Raw genomic sequence first — 23,843 nt, 5'->3', positions numbered from 1 at the left:
ATTACCTGTGCTCTTTTTCTTTTTTTTACTTCTTCTTCACAAAGCAACTTCCTTATTAAAATACAGAAAAAGTCCTCTGCTCCATTAATGAAACATGGATTGGTGTGGAGTCATGTCAACTCATCTCACAATGATATATATATATAGTATTTCAAAGTTGTGTTAAGGGGAAATGGGCATCCATGTACAAAAAAGTGTAAACCATTTTCTGTCACCTATTTTCATTTAGGGACTCAAAATGCAAGAGATATATTGACAAAGGCTCGGAATACCATGTTAAGAAAACCATCCCTAATGTCCTCATCACGAGACCTTGTTAAGAATCCCAGCATTCGCGTCCCAAAACCAGACTTCACAGGTAGTTTTGAACAGGGTCAACCGTCACGAGTTGGAGAGGATGTTGATACCACCCTTAGCCTTAAAAACACAAATGATGAAGCAAAAGTTATTCAAGTCAATCTGGCGGTGTACACAATGGCCTATACAAAGATACCTTTGAAAGAGATCGTAAAAGAATCCCTGTCTATTAGTCTGGGACCTGATGAAGGTAATATCCATTGTTGAATTACTTGGGTTGAGAGTTTCTGTCATTCATTGCCCTACTTAACATATTTAAGTTTTCTTGTTTAAACAATATAAACTTTAGTTAATAATAGTGGGAATGTCTGGTTCCTATTGTTCCCAGGAGACTGGTAAGGTATGACCTCTCATAGGTCTAGTTTGAGATGTACTCGTACAAAGGTTATCTGGTGCTAATCTGCCAATGAAAATGTGGAAAAAGGTTTGATATTCCACATACTGCCAACTTTTTTTTTTTTCCAGAGAAAAAAATACCATATACCATAAAGTATTCTCAATATAGAAATGGTATCTCGAATGATAACCTGATCCAGTTTGTGGCAGTGTGCTTTGACAACAAAGAAGGGAGTTTATTGACTCATTCAGTGGCCACGCTGTTAAACCCACCCCTATTGATAAAGGTATGGTTTCTATCGGAATAAAAAAACAAGAAATGAATTCATAATAATTTGAAACCTAATCTATATAACTTTTTTTTTTGTAACATTAGTTTTATGGTTCATTGTTGCTCTTTGTAAAATGAAGAACAATACTGCAGATGTCCAAAAAAAAAATGTACACAAGGACATGTTACTTTCTGGGTGATTATCTCAGTGGAGCTAAAGTAAAGAGGAAGCAATGTTCCAGAGCACCTACCTTGCAAAGATGTCTCATGGAGCTGCATCAGGAAGTCTGTGATTGGACAGAACCAGTGGCGGAACTACCGCGGTCGCAGGGGTCGCAGCTGCGACTGGGCCCCTCACTTCAGGGGGCCCGGCCACCCTGTGAACCCTTGCGACTGTGGATCCTGCCAGCTGATTAACGCGGCCCCGGCCCGTGCGGTGTGACAGCCGGGCCACATTGAAGGGTCCCATCGGGTGGCCCATGCTGTTAGGGCCACTCGATGCCATGTAATTCGAAAGGGCCCGGTCAGCTCTTTAACAGTGTGACCGGGCCCCCTCTGATGATGTCAGAGGCTGGCAGGAAGTGTGTGTATGTCTGTGTGTGTAAGTCCGTCTCTGTCTGTCTGTATGTGTGTATATGTCTGTCTGCCTGTATGTGTGTATGTCTGTGTGTATGGGAGGGGTAATGTATGGGAGGAAGACAGTAGGCATATGGGAGGAGGGTGGCAGGGGGGTTGACGTACAGGGGGGGCAAGAGCAATTGTAGCACCGGGGCCCCGTGGTTTCTAGCTACGCATCTGCACAAAATGTCTGGTTTGGGGAAAAGTGGAAGAGTTGCAAAAGGTGCAGACAAGATCGCCCTTTTAAAAAAGAAAATACATAATTTATTTGTAAAATTATATTGGGGTATATCTACTAAACCCACATAAGTGTTTCAAATTAAGTGGCCATCTGAACAGTGACCTAAGCTGGTATCCTAAATAGGATAATCCCACATCAGGGTAACATATTAAGGGAGGAATCTACTAACCGCGCCCTATAGGGAATAACAGAAGTCCGAATTTTCAAAACCTTTGGACGAGTTTCAGGTCATTCAAATCGATAATTATCAAATTTCACTTAAATAAAACCAAAAACTAACCAAATATTTTTTCCCTGTGCACATGTCTAGTAAATACTCACTACAATAATTCTTGAAGTGTAAAACAAAAACACTGAATCCAATCCTGTTGAAATTTGCTTGCTTCAGCCAAATGAGCACATCTTACTTATACATTTGTGCATGCAAGTCCTAATATAAAAATATAAGATTTGCTATTGGGTGTGTGTTTGAAGTGGGAAACATGACAATTGTATCACCTATTTAAAGCAGCACCCAAATCACTTCCTCTTCTCTTCCTCCTCCTTCATTTCTGCTCTACTTTTCTTTAAAACATAAGATAAAATAGGGATTACTTTATCTTCTGTACTATTCCTACGCCTTACTTTCTCTGACACAAGGAGGAGCTTAAGTCAGCTTCACTTCCTGTGTCAGAGAGTTTTCCCATAATACTCGCTATCTTCCGTGTTCTGGTGGGAACTCCATTTGCCATTCCCAAATGTCCTGCCATGTAGATTATGGTGCCAGAATTTGTCCGAACCAAATGTCGACAGTTTGTCCATTTGTGTTTGGAATTATTTGAAGTTCAAAATTTCATTTGGGCAATTTATTACTGTGCAGCGGCTGCATCTTGCAGCTGTTTAGTAAATAGCCCCCTAAATCCCACAAGTATTGACTCTATATACTAAAAAGCTGAAAGACCAAATTGTATCATTCAGCCAACTTTATGAATACTAATTAGAAAATTACTTTGTATTGGTAAATAAAGAATTTTCAATTCCCCCTCGTGTGTGCATATGCATGTGTATATAATCTACAATCAGGGAAGAAATCTCTCATCTATCTCCTTTCCTTGCCAATACTTCCCCCAACCCTACTCCCTCTGCTGTTTTATGTTCATTTGCACTCGCTACAGCGGATTCTGCTCTTCTCCGGTCCTCCCGCCCCACCACCTGTTCCCTTGATCCTATCCCCTCACATCATCTGCACTCTGTATCCTGCTCTTGCTCTGCCTCTCACTAAAATCTCTCCCTCTCCTCTGACATATTTCCATCACCCTTCAAACATGCAACTGTAACCCAAATTCTGAAAAAGCACAACGTTGACCCTAACTCCCCATGCAACTACCGCACTGCCTTTTGCATCCAAGATGCTTGAGAGAGCCGTGTATGAACGGTTGACAGACTTTCTTGAATCCAACTCTCTGCTTGACCCACTTCAGTCTTGTTTCCGCGCTCATCACTATGTGGAAATGGCTTTGACCAAAGTATCCAATGAGCTTATCACTGCAAAATTCGCTATTCCTATTCTATCCTGATTCTCTTTGACCTTTCTGTTGCTTTTGACACTGTTGATCATGAATTGCTTTTTTTCATCCTCTGTAATCTGTCTACGAGAAATTGCGCTCTCCTGGTGCTCCTCCTACCTCTCGCAGAACTCTTTCAGTGTTTCTTTTTCTAAATGGATGTAGCGTTACTTACCTTGTCCGGGGGCCGGCCGAGGTCCTCTGTTCCCGGCGCGCAGAGAGCGCCGATGACGGCGGGCGCTGACCGCGGAATGTGGTCACGTGTCCCGCCTAGCTTGGAGAGCGCGCCGCGCGTCACGAGCACGCTCTTAAAGGGGAAGTGGGAGACGAAAATCAAAATGGTCTCCTATTGGCCCCTGTCACCCCACACTCCCCATAGACTCACACATTGGGGGCGTGGATATGACAGGGGCCAATCAAGAATAAGTTAAAGGTATTTAAACTTACCTCTCCCTTTACTCTCTGCCCTATCGTGGTTTCTGTTTCAGTTCCCTTTAGCGCTTATTGTGTTCGGTTGTGTTCCTTCGTACTTGACCTTGGCTTTGTTTCTGACTACGTTATCTCTTTATCCTTATCTGTTCTGTTTGCCGGCTTGCTGTTTACTGTGTACCAGACCCCGGCTCGTCCTAGTTTACGCTGTCTCTCTGTGCCCTTGACCTCAGATCATTCCTAACTCTGTCTCCTCTCATATACGTCGAGTCCGGCCATTCTAAGGTCCGGTAGACGTATCTCTCCTCTGTGTTGTCTTTTGTCGAGTTGAATTCTGCGAGTTGGGGTATATTTTCGTTACAATGGAGTAGTGAAAGGTTTCCCTATCAAAAAGATATAAATGAGTGTGAATTATAAAACTTAACATTAGACACGTGCAATTTGTTTCATTCCAAATGTGAATTCAGATGAATATTGGGCAATTCAGATGCTTCCGAATGTCCAAAGTGCTGAATTGCCATGCTGAATTGCCAAAGTGCTGAAGTGCCGAATTTCCGAAGTGCTTCGGATTTCTGAAAAGTGTCAAAACAAGAGGAGGAGGGAAAATTACATGAATGATGACAGGGTTAGGGTTAGGTTTACAGGTAGGCTTAGGGTTAGGGTTAGGGAGCCCTACAGATGTTCCGAATTGCCCAGGTCCCGAATTTCAAAAGTGGCGAACAGAACCAAAATGCCGGAGCGCCGAATTTCCGAAGCAATTTTTTTGCCAATGCACATGCCTACTTAGCATTTAATATTGAGTCACTTTAAAAATGTGTCATATCTTCACAGCAGAAATATTTATGAACATCAAAGTAAATAGGAAAAAATAAAAATGATAAAAGAATACTGAGCCGAGCGTGCCAGGCAGGCTCTTCAGGGGGAGAGAAGGGTGCCTCTTCTCCCCAATCCCTCTCTGTTGGTGTTCACCACGGTTCAGTCCTTGGTCCTCTACTGTTCTTGATCTATACTGCCTTCCTTGGCAAACTCAACTCCTTTGGCTTCCAATATCATTTCTATGTGGATGACACGCAAATCTGCTAGTCTTTTCCTGATCTCGCGCCACCCCTCTTGACTCGTGTCTCTGATTGCTTCTCTGCTATATCTAACTGGATGGCTGCTCACTTCCTTAAACTCAAGCTGTCAAAAACAGAACTTCTTGTCTTTCTTCCCTCAAGTTTTGCTGCACCCGTTTCTGTCTCCCTCCACGTTAATGGTGCTACCATTAGTTCCTCCTCGTTGGGTTGTTGCCTAAGTGTTCTCTTTGACTCTGACCTCTCCTTCACCCCTCATGTCCAGGCAATCGCCAAATCCTGACGCTTCCATCTAAAACATGTCTGGTTACAATTACATATTTTTTGGACCACCTATTATACAGCACTTTGGAATTTGTTGGCACTATATGAATAACAATAATAAAAATATACACACACAAGGTCTGTCTAGAAAAAGTCCAGCCATCGTTAACCTAGCAAGAACAGTTTGCGCAAGATCAATATAACCTGGCTGTACTAGTCAGTGGAGGTGCTAGGCACTGTTGAATGAGCATGTATATGGTGTGGCAGTTACATTCAAAATGACTGAGCAAGTTGAGCAGCGAATCTGCATCAAATTTTGCAATAAGCTTAAACTATTCGGATAATTCAGAAGGCTTTGGGGGATTATATAATGAGTGTAGTGCAAATAAGTGTGGCACAAACGATGGTCTAGAATAGGTTGAAAAATTTGGCACCCGGAGACATCTGGCTTTTCCCCAAAATTTTTAACAGTGGAAGAGACACTGGGAGAAATATGTGAGGTCTCAAGGTGCCTACTTTGAAGTAGACAGATGTCCAATGTACAATGTTTCTTGTCACTTCTTCAATAAATGTCTCTATTTTTCATATTACATGGCAGATACTCTCCAGACAGACCTTGTGTGTCCCACGTGACTAAAGTGGCACTGTCACACCGACTTGCCTTTCCCAAATCACTTTCTCTTCTTTTTCTCTCAGAATCTGTTCTTCTTTTATTTATTTCTGCTCTAGTTTTCTTTCAGTAGAGACTACTTTTGTCTTATGTATTATTCCCACACAGAAAACTTCCTAAAATAGAACAATAAAGGAGTTTTTTTGTATCTAATGAGTGGTTACAGCCTGAGTGCAAGGACTTCTACCAATACTGTGTGTGTGTGTGTGTGTGTGTGTGTGTACACTTTTATTTAAATATTTATTTCTATTATAAAAAAAACTTTTACCTTTTTTTTTTCTTTCTCTTCCTCCCTTTCCATTAGGTCTGTGGAAACCCCATCTTCAATGTGCCTTTACCTGTTGAGATCCTATTTTCCAACCCACTTGAAGAGGATGTTGCAAATTGTCATCTTGTAGTGGAAGGCAGTGGTCTGCTGAGAAAACCAGTTGCATTATGGTATGTATCTATTTGTGTTAACGGGACACTATAGTCACCACAACAACTACAGCTTAATGTAGTTGTTCTGGTGAGTATAGTCAGTCCCTATATGCTTTTTAATGTAAACACTTTTTTTTTTGAGAAAAGGCAGCGTTTACATTGATGTCTAAGGATACCTCCAGTGACCACTCCTCTAACGGCTGCTAAAGGTGCTTCTTTGGGCAGTGCTGCACAGTGTGCAGCACTGACGTTCAGTGTCTCTATGCTCTGCATGGACACGCTGAACTTCTCCATAGAGATGAATTAATTCATACATTTGGCTTAATTCATTAATTCGTGACATTTGGCTTTGCCCCCGGGAATGGGAATGCATTGTGATTGGCTGCCAATGTCAGCCAAGGAGGCAGAGCCAGCGCCAGAAGATCAGCTTAGTGTTGGAAATAAGGTGATTTTTTTTTTTTTTTTTTTTTACTAGCTTTAAGGGGGACAAGGGGTTGCCAGGGGTGCTAAATAGTTAGTTTCACACTATAAGGTCAGGAATACACATTTGTGTTCCTGACCCTATAGTGGTCCTTTAATCTGCACTCTCCCCGTGCTGTTTAAACAAAGTACTTTGACAAAAGGCAGGTGAGTCCTACACTAACAATTCACCCTGCTTTCAGCTAAAAAGCAGAATCTTTGAAACAAGAATATTTGTATGAATTTTTTTTTATATGTATCTTATTAAGCATTTAAAAAAAAAAAAATTGTGTAAGGAATACAAACATGTAGTTCTGACACTATAATCCTGAAGTGGCTGTTTAGGTAACTGGCCACCTCTCTTCACCTCTCTTCACCTTTTCTGCAACACTGCTCCAGCCTTGCCATATCTGTCCACACCTCCATGGTTGAGATCATCAGTCTTGATTATCTCAGCCAATCCAATGCTTTCCCACAGAGACCGTATCTTCAGAAGGATATTGATACTTTGGAGAGAGTTCAGAGAAGGGCTACTAAACTGGTTCATGGATTGCAGGATAAAACTTACCAGGAAAGGTTAAAGGAACTTAACATGTATAGCTTGGAGGAAAGACGAGACAGGGGGATAAGATAGAAACATTTAAATACATAAAGGGAATCAACACAGTAAAGGAGGAGACTATATTTAAAAGAAGAAAAACTACCACAACAAGAGGACAGTCTTAAATTAGAGGGACAAAGGTTTAAAAATAATATCAGGAAGTATTACTTTACTGAGAGGGTAGTGGATGCATGGAATAGCTTTCCAGCTGAAGTGGTAGAGGTTAACACAGTGAGGGAGTCTAAGCATGCGTGGGATAGGCATAAGGCTATCCTAGACTTAAGATAAGACCAGGGACTAATTAAAGTAGTTAGACATTTGGGCAGACTAGATGGGCCGAATGGTTCTTATCTGCCGTCACATTCTATGTTTCTAAGGCTATTATGCAAAACATTGTACCGGACAGCACCTCCTCATAGAGATGCATTGAGTCAATGGATCTCTATGGAGAGTGTCCAGCATCTCAATGCAGGGTGTGAAGATGCTGAACGCCAGTGATGCACATTGTGCAACACTTAATTAGGAAACCCCTCTAGTGGCTGACAATAGAGGTTACTAGGCACCAATGTAAACACTGCCTTTTCTCTGAAGACGCTGTGTTTACAGTAAAAATCCTACAGGGACATGCTATAGAGATCAGAACCACCACAGTTCACTGTTCCCTTGAAGAAGAACTATTTCCGTCTCATCAGATTTTTGCATTTTAGCTGAAAGCAATGAGTGGGATTGTTGGTGTAAGAGTCACTTAATAGGTTTGTCTTGATTGGGCAGGTGAGCTTGCACTTTAACGGGAGGATTTTAACACTACTCCAATGGCTATTATTTAAATGTGCATAGGGACTCAGGTTAGTGCTTTTATTAATTTGTTTACATTTGTTTCTCCTTTCTGTTCTATAGAGATACACATGCATACACATTTTTTTTTTCAAATAAATGTATTAAATCATTTTCACATTTTTTTTTATTTTTTTTTAACAATAACGACCATAGAACATTTTTTTTTTAAACCACCTTGATTTATTTCATTTGAATTACCTGCATACCTCTGCTTCTCCTCTCTTTCAGTTTGCCGATTGTGAAGTCCAAACAGACTTCTGTAACAAAGGTCAATCTTCTCCCTTACAGAGCTGGTCCAAGAATTCTCCTGGCGAATTTCAACTCTGATAAATTCCATGACATTAAGGCATACCAGGAAATTACTATACCTCCATTACATATAAATTAGAAGCAATGTGTCACTATGATTGCAAATTGAAATTAGATTCTTCCTTCATCAAGGATTATGTTTACGAATTTTCAATTTTAAAACTACATATTTAATGGAAGTTATAGTGTAATAACGGAAATACATTGAAAACTACTTCAGTAGACATGAACGGTTATACAATGCCATATTTACCACTGAAATATTAAAATTCTAAGTTTTTTGATTTCCTTTTTTGATTTCACTAGGACATGGACAATGCCTACTTTGTGTTCAAGAACAGTTCACAGGGAGTGCACCCAGGGCCGGCCTTAGGGGTGTGCGGCCGCACAGGGCGCCATGGAGCCTGGGGCACCCTAACAGCCGACACAGATCACACATGGTCGGCTACCCGGGTGGAGTATTTTATTATTCTCCACCCGGGATAAAAAAAAAAAAAAATGGAGTGGTGCTTAGCATGCGGCAGGGCTAGAAGTACTGGGTAATTGCTGCATGGGAAGCAGGAAGGAGTCCCTGCTTCCCCAACGACCAGAATCCAGGAGCTGCACTGCCTCCATAATGAATAGAGGTAACTATGTATGACTGCCTGCCTGTGTGTGTGACTGTCTGCCTGTGTCTGTGTGTGTGTGACTGTCTGCCTGTGTCTGTGTGTGTGAGACTGTCTGTGTGTGTGAAACTATGTGTGTGTGTGTGTGTGTGAGACTGTCAGGGCCGGATTAACATAGGGGCTGATGGAGCTGCAGCTCCAGGCCCAGGCCCATGGAATAGGCCCATTTAAAAAAAAAATAAAAACATTTTTTTTTCTTTTTTACATACTACTCTTAGGTTTGCCACCTGACTGGTATTTTACTGGCACAGCTGGTATTTGAGGCTGCCTGGCCATGCCGGTATTGCAGTAATACCGGCAATACGAATGCAGGTTTTTTTCTCAGAATAAATGGAGATTACTCTGCAATACCAGCACCAGCCAGTAGGGGTCACTGTGTGTGGAGAGAGGCAGGGATAGGACGTTACACAGCATATCCCTGCCTCTCTCTACTACTCACTGATCCGTGGGGGAGCAGCAACACAGCACAGAGTCCAGACAGCAGCTCTACAGCTCAGGTAAGTAAGGGATGTGGGGAAAGGCAGCAGGGACACTGAGACACTAGGGGACATATGGGAACACTGAGACACTAGGGTACACAGACACTAGGGGACACATGGGGACACAGACACATGGGGACACAGACACTGGGAGACCTGGGAACACTGAGACACGTGGGGACGCTGTGAGACATAGGGACATTGGGAGACACTGAGACATTGGGACATGGAGACACTATGTCCCCATGTGTCCCCATGTCCCCCAGCCAGTGTCCCCAGTGTCTGTGTCCCATGTCTCTCAGTGTGCCTAGTGTCCCCATGTGTCCCTATATGTCCCAGTGTCCCCATGTCTATGTCCCCTAGTCCCCAAGTGTCCCCTAGTCTCCCAGTGTCTGTGTTCCCATGTCTCTAGGTCCCTAGTGTCTTAGTGTCCCCAAATGTTTCAGTGTCCCCATGTCTCCCAGTGTCTGTGTCCCTAGTGGTAAAACAGAGAAAAAAAAAGTGGAAAACACCTTCAAATAAGCATATAATTAATACAACCTGGAGAAAATATCCAGAGTAAGAATATTCAGTAAAGGAATATGATATAATCTGAAATTATAAAAATATATATCATAGCGTAATTTTGTTAGAATTAAATGTGAGAGTGTAAAGTTTAGGTATTAAACTCACAAACGAAAATGCAAATCAGGCCTCTCACCCCCCTGGGGTATATCAGTATAGATCTTGATAGTAGATCAAATGACGAAGTATGTCTTAAAGGAATGAATAAAAAAAGCCATACATGGTGAAGTATGTATAAAAAAGTACAAAAGATATTTATTGGGAGCACTTACAGACGTAAAATAGTTGTGGGCATATCTCCACTCTTAGTGGAACTGGAAGGCAGTGTAGAAATCAGCAGCACAAATCCAATTCAAGTGGAGAGCAGGAACAATAAATCAGCATACATAAAATAATAAAATATAAATAAAATAAGCAGACAATAAAGTCCAATATCCAACGCGTTTCGTCCAGATAGGTAGGGGACTTCGTCAGGGATATATAGAAAATCAGCTGTAGAGGAGCTTCTTATACCCATCGCAATCTTCTGTTATGCCGTTCACCGGCGCGTGCGTTCCAGATTGGAACGCAAGGGAAACTTCCTGTTTCGTCCGTCATTCCAAAAGCGCATGCGAAAAAACCAGAGTTCTATGCGCTCGAGAATCGAGCATGATAATGCACATGCGTACAATCTGTATTAAGAGAAAAGTGTACACAACAGGCGAACATGTCGCCATATATATGAATATCGAGAACTACATAAAAAATGGATCTATTAGAACAAAAAACAACTAGAATAGTGAACAAAGAGATATATACAAAGCCTATTAGAAATAGTAATGGCTCTAAATGACCGAAATAGTCAAATGTTGTGAGCAGAGCAAAGACATAATATCAAACATGGATACAAATTAAGCTATTGAACAGAACCTATCCAAAAAGATGTCCCATAAAGGGGCAAAATATAGAGGTCAGGCATATTCAAAAATTATGTATGATAATATTACCCAAAAAGGATAAGCCCAAACCTAATATAGGTATAGTGATATACTATGTATATATTGATGAGAGAAAAAAGAGAAATTCCATATCAAAATAATAATAGAACAGTGCATAGTGAAATGCTAAATAAGACCTTGTAGGTCTATTTCAGCATTAAGACCACAATGCAATGTTCTTAGAGTATAGATCCAAAAGGCTTCTTGGCGAATGAGTTCTTGAAGTTTATCTCCTCCCCTACATCCTAGGGTGACATGTTCTATGCCGAAGGCTTGAAAGTTTTCCCACCTGAAGAGTGGACACATATTACAATGTTTTGGAACACTATGATCAAGTTTACCCTTTTTGATGTTGTTAAAGTGTTCCAAAAGTCTGATATGGAGCTTTCTGGTGGTGCGGCCCACATATTGGGCTCCGCATCCACATTGGAGTAAGTAAATCACAAAGGTGGTTGAACATTGAATATGTTTCTTAATGGGATATACTTTAGAAGTTTGAGTGCTTACAAAATTAGTAATTTTTCTTTTTTGGTATTTGCATGTGGAACAATGTCCACAGCTGTAAAAGCCTTTAACAGGTTGTAGAAAAGAGCCAGCTGAGGATGTAGGATGTACGGGAAGGAGACTGGGGGCCAATTTGTTTTTAAGATTGGCTGCTCGTTTGTATATAATAGTTGGTCTTTTGGGAATAATATCTCTCAGTATATTATCATTTTGTAAGATATACCAATATTTGTTTAGGATTTTTTTAATATGTTTAGCCTGTGAGTTGTATTGAGTGATAAATGCAAACTGTAGGTTTTTCTTTTGAATATCTAAATTCCTGTTGCTTTGTTTCTTAGATCGGTGTTGTAAAAAATGTGATCTATCAGTGTCCAACATACTCTGTATATCTAGGTCAATTTGATCCTGATTATAGCCCTTTTCCAAGTACCTCTTTTTAATTAATTCAGCTTGTTGTAAAAATATATGATTGTCTGAGCAGTTTCTCCTGAGACGGATAAGCTGACTTTTAGGTACATTAGAAAGCCAAGGGGGATAGTGAGCACTAGATAAATCTATGGCGGTGTTACAGTCAGTAGGTTTGAAAAATGTTTTAGTTTTCAATTGATTGTGTTCTATATAAATAGTGAGATCCAAAAAGTCCAAAGAAGTTGGACTCATATTATATGTAAATTTAAGGTTATAATCATTGGAGTTTATATGATCAAAGAAAATTTTGAGACTATCAGCAGATCCCTCCCACACAAGTATAACGTCATCTATGTAGCGTCGCCATAGGACCAAATTGCCCCCCGAATGTGCTCCTAACGAGACACACTTGTGCTCCCAATGAGCAACATACATGTTAGCAAAACTGGGGGCAAATTTGGTACCCATGGCGACGCCACATTTCTGAAGAAAGTATTGACCACTGAACCAAAAAAAATTCTTAGTCAGTACAAATGAGATGCATCGAATCAAGAATTCAATTTGTGCCAAGGAAAGAAACTTGTATTGTATCAAAAGATCTTGTATAACTGAAATACCCTTTTCGTGGGGAATATTAGAATACAGGGCTGTAATGTCCGCGGTGGCCAAAATGTATGTAGATTTCCAAGGTATAGCCGTTATGTCTTGTAAAATGTGCCCAGTGTCTTTAATATAAGAATCACTTAGAGGGACATATGTTTGAAGAAAAAAATCTATATATTCAGACAAATTACATGATAAAGAAGAAATTCCACTAACTATGGGACGGCCAGGGGTTTTTTGAAGACTCTTATGGATCTTGGGTAAAAAATAAAAAGTGGCTGTTTTACAGTTAGGATTAAAGATGAAATCATATTCTTTTTGGTTAAGAATATTAGTAGCCACCCCAAGATCCAATAGTTCTTTAAGAGCTAACAAAAACATAGAGGTAGGGTTATGGGGTAGAACCTCATATGTATTCTGATCGTATAGAATATTATATGCTTCCTCCATATAATAGGACCTATCCATAATAACCGTACCTCCTCCCTTGTCGGCCTCTTTAATAATAATATTTGAATTCTCTGTAAGTGATTTTAGGGCTGCTCTTTCCTTTTTATTCAAATTGGGCTGGTATTTATGTAGGGTTAGTTTATCTAGATCTGCTTGGACTAATTCATTGAAAATATCTAAATATTTACTTTTAGCAGACCATGGATAAAAATGTGAGTTTGGTTTAAAAGAAGTATGTGTAGTTTGTTCTATATGTTTTGAATCTACATTTATATCATTAACAAGCTCTGTTTGTAACGATGGAGTAGTGGATAAAAGATCTGTATCTTTCTTTTGAAAAAATCTTTTGATAGTCAGTTTTTTAAGGAATTTTTGATTATCTAAATATAAATTGAAACTGTTCACATTAGATGTAGGGGCAAATTTAAGTCCTATGTTAGGAGCACATTCGGGGGGCAATTTGGTCCTATGGCGACGCTACATAGATGACGTTATACTTGTGTGGGAGGGATCTGCTGATAGTCTCAAAATTTTATTTGATCATATAAACTCCAATGATTATAACCTTAAATTTACATATAATATGAGTCCAACTTCTTTGGACTTTTTGGATCTCACTATTTATATAGAACACAATCAATTGAAAACTAAAACATTTTTCAAACCTACTGACTGTAACACCGCCATAGATTTATCTAGTGCTCACTATCCCCCTTGGCTTTCTAATGTACCTAAAAGTCAGCTTATCCGTCTCAGGAGAAACTGCTCAGACAATCATATATTTTTACAACAAGCTGAATTAATTAAAAAGAGGTACTTGGAAAAGGGCTATAATCAGGATCAAATTGACCTAGATATACAGAGTATGTTGGACACTGATAGATCACATTTTTTACAACACCGATCTAAGAAACAAAGCAACAGGAATTTAGATATTCAAAAGAAAAACCTACAGTTTGCATTTATCACTCAATACAACTCACAGGCTAAACATATTAAAAAAATCCTAAACAAATATTGGTATATCTTACAAAATGATAATATACTGAGAGATATTATTCCCAAAAGACCAACTATTATATACAAACGAGCAGCCAATCTTAAAAACAAATTGGCCCCCAGTCTCCTTCCCGTACATCCTACATCCTCAGCTGGCTCTTTTCTACAACCTGTTAAAGGCTTTTACAGCTGTGGACATTGTTCCACATGCAAATACCAAAAAAGAAAAATTACTAATTTTGTAAGCACTCAAACTTCTAAAGTATATCCCATTAAGAAACATATTCAATGTTCAACCACCTTTGTGATTTACTTACTCCAATGTGGATGCGGAGCCCAATATGTGGGCCGCACCACCAGAAAGCTCCATATCAGACTTTTGGAACACTTTAACAACATCAAAAAGGGTAAACTTGATCATAGTGTTCCAAAACATTGTAATATGTGTCCACTCTTCAGGTGGGAAAACTTTCAAGCCTTCGGCATAGAACATGTCACCCTAGGATGTAGGGGAGGAGATAAACTTCAAGAACTCATTCGCCAAGAAGCCTTTTGGATCTATACTCTAAGAACATTGCATTGTGGTCTTAATGCTGAAATAGACCTACAAGGTCTTATTTAGCATTTCACTATGCACTGTTCTATTATTATTTTGATATGGAATTTCTCTTTTTTCTCTCATCAATATATACATAGTATATCACTATACCTATATTAGGTTTGGGCTTATCCTTTTTGGGTAATATTATCATACATAATTTTTGAATATGCCTGACCTCTATATTTTGCCCCTTTATGGGACATCTTTTTGGATAGGTTCTGTTCAATAGCTTAATTTGTATCCATGTTTGATATTATGTCTTTGCTCTGCTCACAACATTTGACTATTTCGGTCATTTAGAGCCATTACTATTTCTAATAGGCTTTGTATATATCTCTTTGTTCACTATTCTAGTTGTTTTTTGTTCTAATAGATCCATTTTTTATGTAGTTCTCGATATTCATATATATGGCGACATGTTCGCCTGTTGTGTACACTTTTCTCTTAATACAGATTGTACGCATGTGCATTATCATGCTCGATTCTCGAGCGCATAGAACTCTGGTTTTTTCGCATGCGCTTTTGGAATGACGGACGAAACAGGAAGTTTCCCTTGCGTTCCAACCTGGAACGCACGCGCCGGTGAACGGCATAACAGAAGATTGCGATGGGTATAAGAAGCTCCTCTACAGCTGATTTTCTATATATCCCTGACGAAGTCCCCTACCTATCTGGACGAAACGCGTTGGATATTGGACTTTATTGTCTGCTTATTTTATTTATATTTTATTATTTTATGTATGCTGATTTATTGTTCCTGCTCTCCACTTGAATTGGATTTGTGCTGCTGATTTCTACACTGCCTTCCAGTTCCACTAAGAGTGGAGATATGCCCACAACTATTTTACGTCTGTAAGTGCTCCCAATAAATATCTTTTGTACTTTTTTATACATACTTCACCATGTATGGCTTTTTTTATTCATTCCTTTAAGACATACTTCGTCATTTGATCTACTATCAAGATCTATACTGATATACCCCAGGGGGGTGAGAGGCCTGATTTGCATTTTCGTTTGTGAGTTTAATACCTAAACTTTACACTCTCACATTTAATTCTAACAAAATTACGCTATGATATATATTTTTATAATTTCAGATTATATCATATTCCTTTACTGAATATTCTTACTCTGGATATTTTCTCCAGGTTGTATTAATTATATGCTTATTTGAAGGTGTTTTCCACTTTTTTTTTCTCTGTTTTATCACTTTGGGTGTCTGTGAGGTTCACCTGGAACCCCTTCAATTAGGTAGATTCATTTATTTAATTTAGTTGGTATACTACTGTTTTCTTTCACTTGATTATTATTCCTCTGTGTCCCTAGTGTCTCAGTGTCCCCATTTCACCCAGTTTCCCCAAATGTCTCCCAGTGTCCCCATGTCTCTGTGTCCTCATGTCTCTCAGTGTCCCTGGGTCTCTCAATGTTCCCTTGTCTTTCAGTGCCCCCATTTCTCTCAGTGTCACCATGTCTCTCAGTGTCACCATGTCTCTCAGTGTCCCCAGCTCTCTGTGTCCCCATGTCTCACTGTGTCCCCAGTATCCTAGTGACATGGGGACACACTGAGACATTGGGACACTGGGAGAAATGGGGACACTGAGACACTGGGAGACTAGGGACTGGGCGACATGGGGACACGGACACTGAGACACTGGGTGTCTTGCAAGACTGAGACACTGGGAGCAATCCATCTATACAGCAGAATCAAACTGTGAGTAGTTTATGGGTGATTTTACAGAATTTTCTCTATCACTCCTTGTGATTTACATCATGTGATGTCACGCATAACTAATTATAATTATTTTTTTTCCAAGAAAGGTGGCAACCCTAACTATTCTTCACATACTCTTGCTTAAAGGAGCACTATAGGTTCAGGAACACAATCATGTATTTCTGACCCTATTATGTTAAAACCACCACCCTGGCCCCTTCTAGCCTCCCTAAATATAGTAAAATATTACTTGTATTCAAGTCTGCAGCTGCTGGCTCTGCCTTTGAACTAACTGACTGCTGACATAATCAGAAGTGGTGGTCTGAGCAAATTACAATACTTCCCCATATGATTGGCTGAGACTGTCAACAAGGCAGATCAGGGGCAGAGCCAGCACAAGTCCAATATAGCCCTGGCCAATCAGCATCTCCTCATAAAGATAAATTGAATCAATGCATCTCTATGAGGAACGTTCAGTGTCTGCATGCAGAGGGTGGAAACACAGAATGGCAGTACTGCCCCAGGAAGCACCTCTAGCAGCCATCTAAGGAGTGGCCAGTGGAGTTATTTTCTCTGAAAAGACAGTGTTTACTGCAAAAAGCCTGAATGGAATGATTCTACTTACCAGAACAAAAACAATAAGCTGTAGTTGTTCTGGTGACGAGGGATGTAAGGGAACAAAACTTGTGTGGACTGGCTGACAATAAAATTAGTTTAGGTAATGCAGACGTTGGTCTCTCTAACACTGTGGCATGTCCCCTTTCTTCTACACTCACTACATACACCTTTTCTCTGTCTCATACTATATACCAGGAACTTCTGCCTGCTAGTAAGAAGGTGAGGAGACAAGTGGACCAGCGAGTGCTAGGGGACAGTCCTTAGAAAGCATGGAGTGAGCGCATCATTAGACGCATTTATGTTAAGCTCAGGGTGCTGCTTGCATAGTATGCCCTTAGTTGGATAGCCTGCATGATTGGTGGGCAGCCTGACATGTATTCATGCCAGGCTGGCCTTCCATTTCTTTGGACAGACATGCCCCCTTTTTGGGCATGTTCTCCCCTTTTGGCAGGTTACGTGATTCGCACCAGTGGCCCACCATTTTACCCCACCCATTGACTTCCTGCTTCACTGGACACTGATGTTAGGGGTTATGGATTTACTTGACAGATGAAAACATAAATTAGAGAGAGATTAGCATAGAGTATGTGTTTTATTATAGCTGCATCCTATGAGTTTCCCTCCAGCACCATCTCCATCAGATACATGACGCTTGGGAGGTATGACTGTTTTAGTGTTTTTGGTCAATAAGATTCCGTAGTTAGGCCCATCATAATTGTCAGCACCAGGCCCACTGTGCTCTTAATCCGGCCCTGGAGACTGTGTGTCTCTGCCTATGTGTGGCTGTCCGCTTGTGTGTGTGTGTGTGTGGCTGTCTGTGTCTGTCTGCCTGTGTGTGTGACTGTCTGCCTGTGTGTGTGTGTGTGTGTGACTGTTTGCATGTAACGGTGTATGTGTGACACTGTATATGTGGCTGTATGTACATGACTGTCCATCTGTACCTGTGTGTGTTTGTAATTGTCTGCCTGCAACTGTGTGTGACTGTCTGCCTGTAACTCTGTGTGTATGTGTGTGTGTAATGAATATTTATTCGCAGAGGGCGCCTAAAGGCCTAAGGCCGGCCCTGAGTGCACCTATAATGCAAAAATTGTATTGGCAATACTCTAGAAGTCTTTAAACACCTCTTTTCGAGGTAATGTGCAGGCAGTGGATGCATTTGGGGTAACCTTAAACTGGGTCTCTCTTGGAACTCCTATTATCCTGTGTTGGTGGCAGTCAAAATGCCAGTCCTGTTGAATCACCCATGGGCACAGATGTCAAGGTTGCAGACGTTCGGGAGCACGGAGATGACACTTCTCTGGAAATTACAATTCTTCTTTAAACACTTTTGTGTTGGTTTAAAAAATGAAACAGATGGGGAAGGGGGGGGGGACCTTGTCTCCACTGCACTTCCATATTGCAGAGACTCAGTTGTCCCATGATGCAATGCAAGAACAAAATCTTCTCGAGCAGTGCCAAATGCATGCATATAACGCTTCAAGAGCTAACTTTTTTTTTTCATTTTCATGTTTAGGCTTAATTAAATAACAAATAAAACATATATAAGTAAAAAAAAAAATAGCCACCTGTACATCTAAACTTAAAGATATATGTTGGTGCTAGGAATACAAAGCTGTATTCATAACACTGCGTTCCTCAGCCCAAGCAGGCTCCCCTACCTTAAATGTAAAAGGTTAAACCTTTACTTACTTACCAGATTCCAGCACCGAGGTCCATTGACAATAGGTAGTGCTTCGCCTCATCAGACATCAGCCTGTGTGTGTGTGGGGTGGGAAACACCTAATTCACATGTACGGCATTAGGCCTTACCAATGGAAAAGTATTACCTCAATGGTTTCCTATGGTGTCTTCACTGACGCTGGATGTCCTCATGTAAAGCGTGATGTCCAGCGTCATTTCAGCGTCAAACTCTGTGAAACTCCAAGAATGCCTAGTAGACTGGTAGACAGCCACTAGAGGCAGTCTTAATTCTGCAATGTAAACTTCACAGTTTCTCTAAATGAGGTGAAGTGGTCTAGGTGCCTATAGTGTCCCTTTAACAAAAACATTGATCTAGTGCTCCCATGAAACAATAGTGTTCATTAAAAATTGATGGTTCGGCGGCAAAAAAAAATGCACCAATGGCGCAAAACTGTCTACAACACTTTGATAAAGCTCCGCCTCTGTGTGTGACTTCACTATATTGGTCTGATATTAACTTTTAATGATGAGTAATTAGTAACATTTCTCAGCAACTTGCTGTCCCTCCCTAGTATTTAATATATAGAATAGAATTATGTACCCCAATAAAAGGTGGAGACCATTTTCAACCATACTGGGAAATATATGAAGTAAAAAAACATTCTTCGTGGTCTTTACTCCAAAAATGTTTTGGATTCAAAATGCATGCATAAGTGCAAATCACTAGTCTTTGTAGGGGCAAAAGTAATACTGTATGCTGTCATGTTATGGGGGTCAACATCTCGGCAGTTGTTTACAATAAAAAAAAATCACCTTTTTCCTTTTCTTGAAATAAATATTATATAAATATAAAATGAGTGTTTATTTACTTTTTTTTTTTTAGTTATGTGAGAATGTAATTGAGTATCCTTGAGACATCCTCATCCACTGAGGCTAGAGATTGTGTGGTTTTTAAATGTCACCAGAACCCAAGCTTAGTAGAGTAGCCCCAAATCTCAGGAAGGCTGGGACATGTGCCAAGGTGAAACTAGGGTTACACTGAGAATAGGGGTTACACTGCTTTGTATACCTTCCTATTGTATTCCCTATTTTGGGCCATAATCCGTCTGCTCCTCTTCTCTATGAGTTCATATTTTTGATATGCATAAATTATTAGTAAGTCACCTAAAATGTCTGATAACAGCCCTGCCCCTAGTCACACCCTCACTCACACCTCTAAAATGAAAATTTCCCACTTTGTTCATTTGAAAAGTTAGGAGGTATATATGGTGGGATGCCACCACTGAGCAGTAGAGGAACTGAAAACATGGTCTCCCTAATAAAATAACAGACAGGTCCTCTGACTCTAGGCCATACTGTGATGTGAGGTTCCTATACCTCAGTGCAACACTGTGGTGACATGTGAAATTGTGACCTCTGTTGCCAAGGAAACCAAACAAATTGGAACTTTGTGGTGTGAACTGAGCTTTCAATACTATCAATGTAGTGGAAAGTGAAAATGGGACCTTAACATATAAATCTTGTAGAATTTGCATAGTTTGTATATATACCTTATTGAAGACTGTCTGTCTCTTTGTCTATCCTCATTTGTGTATATACTATGATATTGTAAGATTGCAAGTACAGCTCTTGCACAAGCATACATTAAAGGGACACTCTAAACACCACAACAACTTCATATGAATTCAGTAGTTTTGGTGTACAGATGCTGTCCTTTATTGCGCAGCAATGTAAAACATTGTGGTTTCTGAAAAAAAATTCATGTCAGTGTTTACATTTGTCTGACACTGTCAGACTGACCTAATTGAAAACCTTGATTTTTGTAATCTTCATGTTGGGCTTCATCACTTATAGTATGATGAGTCTGAACACATCCATTAATTCTCAAAGGGTGTCGTTGAATGTAATGCTTCTTTATGAGCTCTGCGAAGACTGACCTGCTTCTGGATTACATGTACAGGTTTGTTTTATTTTTTGGTTTGACATATCAGATATATATCTATCCAGGTTAGCCCAGTAGTCTAAACATAGTAGCAAACACGCTAACAAAACAAGAATTTTAAATTGATATATATTTTGCATTGGTGTTTCTTTAAAGGGATACTATAGTAAGCCAGATGAACTGACTCTCCCACAAGCAGTCTGCATATTGCGCATGAACAAAATCATCTCTCTGTGATTAAAATAAATATATATATATATCTATATAAATATATATACCAAGATCTTGAGGAAGACCTGAAGAGGTCGAAACGTCGATCGGATTTATGTAACGTTGTTGGATATTAAATACCAGTGATTTTTTTCTAAAGACCGCAGTGTAAATCTCTTTTTCATTTATTGTCTATACTCAGCGTGGGCTTGCACCAGGGAAAGATAAACATCGTATTTATCCTTTTTCTTGTGTTTGAGTTTAAGGAGCTGCAACAAGCATTTGAATATCAGGAAGATCACATATATCATGAATTCAAAGAGAATTAAGATCAACGGGCATGCAGCAATTTTACTGCCAATATTCCCTAGCCAAATTACCTATGCCAAATGTCCAGTCAAAATCTCCCAGTGCCAAATCTCCAAATAGCCCTCTGTCTTGTTGTCTCATTTTAGTCTAGACTTCCCTTAGAACTTGTAAATCATGTTGTATTACTTCTTTGTCATCAGTAATATAAGTGCAACATTGGTCACCTACTACCTTACATAACCCTCCTGCTAGCAGGTAATCTAAAGCCATTCTGTTCTGGAGCGCAACCGTCCTAATCTGTTCCTGTGCTGCAGCTAATCTCCTGAAAATCTTGCTGCTGGTGTTAAAGCCTACATCTAGATAATCTTATTTACATTAGGGATTCCTATGAACCAGAACAGACTACCAGTTATAACCATTCCTCTTAAGCTAATGCAGACATTCTTTTTAGTTAAATTGGGCAAATCAATGGATCTCGTGATTCTACCCTTGGTTTTGCTGGAGGTATGATCAATTTGGCCCTAATCAGTTTTCTTTTCCCTCCCACCTAGGCATGTCCTATTTCCCAAGTCGGGATTAAACCAGATTGCATGGTAAAAGGAACTAGGTTTATATGTCTGAGTGCTGCAAGCAATCTGATTAATCCAGTAATTTACCTGAGTATCTCTAGGAAGTTCTCATACCTCCGAAAAGAGCCGTTGGGGCCTTTCTTGTTAAAACCATTCAAATACATTATGGCCCCAGTATCCACATTTGCTGCTAGGTGAAGAGGTGAGGATGGTATTAGTAGAATTCCACATCCTGCTCTGTTCAATTAGTTCCGCCAACCCTGTTTCATTTAGTGGGATTCCTCTAAAAGGATAACCTTGTTGCTGACCATGAGGTATAAGAGGCCCTTAACTTTTTTCCCATGATGATACGGATAGCTCTCTCTTTGGTCTTAGGTGCATGTTATTACTGGGGGTATGGTAGAGGAAACATCCTGGTATGAAAGTCATAAGAAACACACCAATACAAAAACATGTGAACATTAATGGGAAAATCTTCCAAAACCATTTGGTTGTCCAGTTGAAGGGGCTGTTTTTTGTTGATGGATCATGGTACTGATTGACTAGGGTGTGTTTTATTTTGCTGGCGTGAAACCATATTTGGCTTCCGTCCATTAGCACTGCAGTTCTGTTTTTGCGAATACCATCCTGCAGGGTTCGAATGGCATGTCAGTTGGTTTCTTTTTCTTCAGCTTCTTGATCAGCAATCTATCTCCTGACTTGGATGAGTGGGTTCTTCACCTCTAATTGCGAGAGACAGAAGCACATTACTGTAGATTCCTTCAATTTGCTTACTAAATTAGCAACATACTCTAATCTTGCCACATCCACCTCCTCAATCATACTTTGCGGTTCCTTACTTGCCTCTGGGGTTGGGAAGGGCCAATTCATTATTTTTTCAAAGGGCGTTAGACCAATGATTTTATTTGAAGTCATTCGAATTTCCACCAACAATGCTGGGAGGTGTTTTGACCAATTGTGTAATGTACCATTTGTGCCCTTTCTCACCTTGTGTTTTCTGATCCTATTTGCTGGATCACTGGAATGCCCCAGAGCCATATGACCATACATGGGACTAGTGCTGTAAATAACCAAGACCAATACACATGTGTAAGAATGTCAGGAATGGCCATACGTAGTACAGTAGTAAACAAAGAGTGATAGTGAAAGCTTGCTAATTGGTTATTAATTGCTGCAGTATGGGAGTAACCCTTGCATATATTGCTTACATATAAACTGCATCATCTGTGATATATACAGGTGATACTCAAAAAATTAGAATATCGTGCAAAAGTTCATGAGCTGTAAGCCATAATCATCGCACTTATGACAAATCACGGTTTGAACTATCTTGCTTTGCATGTAATGCATCTATCTCATATATTAGTTTCCCCTTTTACGTTGCATTACTGAAATAAATGAACTTTTGCAGGATATTCTAATTTTTCGAGTATCACCTGTAAGTGCTGTTACCTCTTGACTCAGGGCTCAGCCTTTTCATACATGAGTCTGTGCTGAGACGTAGTCGGCAAAAAGAATAAAATGTTGATTGTTTCCTACGACCTGTGTCCGGAGTGAGTTTGTATTACCTGAGACGAAGAGTACCCACAAAAAGACTACATCACCATCAGATAGGAGGGGGTCAGCTCTAGGTGAAGCTTTAATCTGTATAGCACTTAATCAGTCATGATTTTCTTCAATGTCAGTAGTATGTGTGGAAATGAGTTTCTCTTTATAAATCACTGGTAAGACCACATATTGAATATGCTGTGCAATTTTGGGCACCTGTTCTAAAGAAGGATATTATGGCACTAGAAAAAGTGCAGAGGCGGGCTACAAAATTAATAAAAGGAATGGAACATATCAGCTATGAAGAAAGGTTAACAAATTTAAACCTATTTAGTTTAGAGAAATGTCGCCTGAGAGGGGATATGATAACATTATACAAATATATTCGGGGCCAATACAAACCATTGTGTGGAAATCTATTCACAAACCGGACTTTACATAGGACACGAGGTCATGCGTTTAGACTGGAAGAAAGAAGATTTCGTCTAAGGCAAAGGAAAGGTTTTTTTTACTGTAAGAACAATAAGGATGTGGAATTCTCTGCCTGAAGAAGTGGTTTTATCAGAGTCCATACAGA

General features: G+C 39.9%; 1 protein-coding gene across 1 annotated transcript in view; it reads left to right on the top strand.

The window, feature by feature from the left end:
• Positions 1 to 8,792, top strand: part of LOC134614872 (protein-glutamine gamma-glutamyltransferase E-like) — a 76,811-nt gene extending 68,019 nt beyond the window's left edge. The window contains exons 8-11 of the mRNA XM_063459113.1: positions 230 to 547; positions 823 to 980; positions 6,108 to 6,241; positions 8,349 to 8,792. Coding sequence (XP_063315183.1) covers positions 230 to 547; positions 823 to 980; positions 6,108 to 6,241; positions 8,349 to 8,508 — 770 coding nt within the window. The 3' untranslated portion in view covers positions 8,509 to 8,792. The remainder of the gene's footprint in view (positions 1 to 229; positions 548 to 822; positions 981 to 6,107; positions 6,242 to 8,348) is intronic.
• The last annotated feature ends 15,051 nt before the right edge of the window (positions 8,793 to 23,843 follow it).

Source organism: Pelobates fuscus, chromosome 6 (assembly GCF_036172605.1).
Source record: "Pelobates fuscus isolate aPelFus1 chromosome 6, aPelFus1.pri, whole genome shotgun sequence".
NCBI classification, from domain to species: Eukaryota; Metazoa; Chordata; class Amphibia; order Anura; family Pelobatidae; genus Pelobates; species Pelobates fuscus.
The sequence above is the reverse complement of the archived record's forward strand: the minus strand, read 5'-3'. Positions and strand labels throughout refer to the sequence as shown.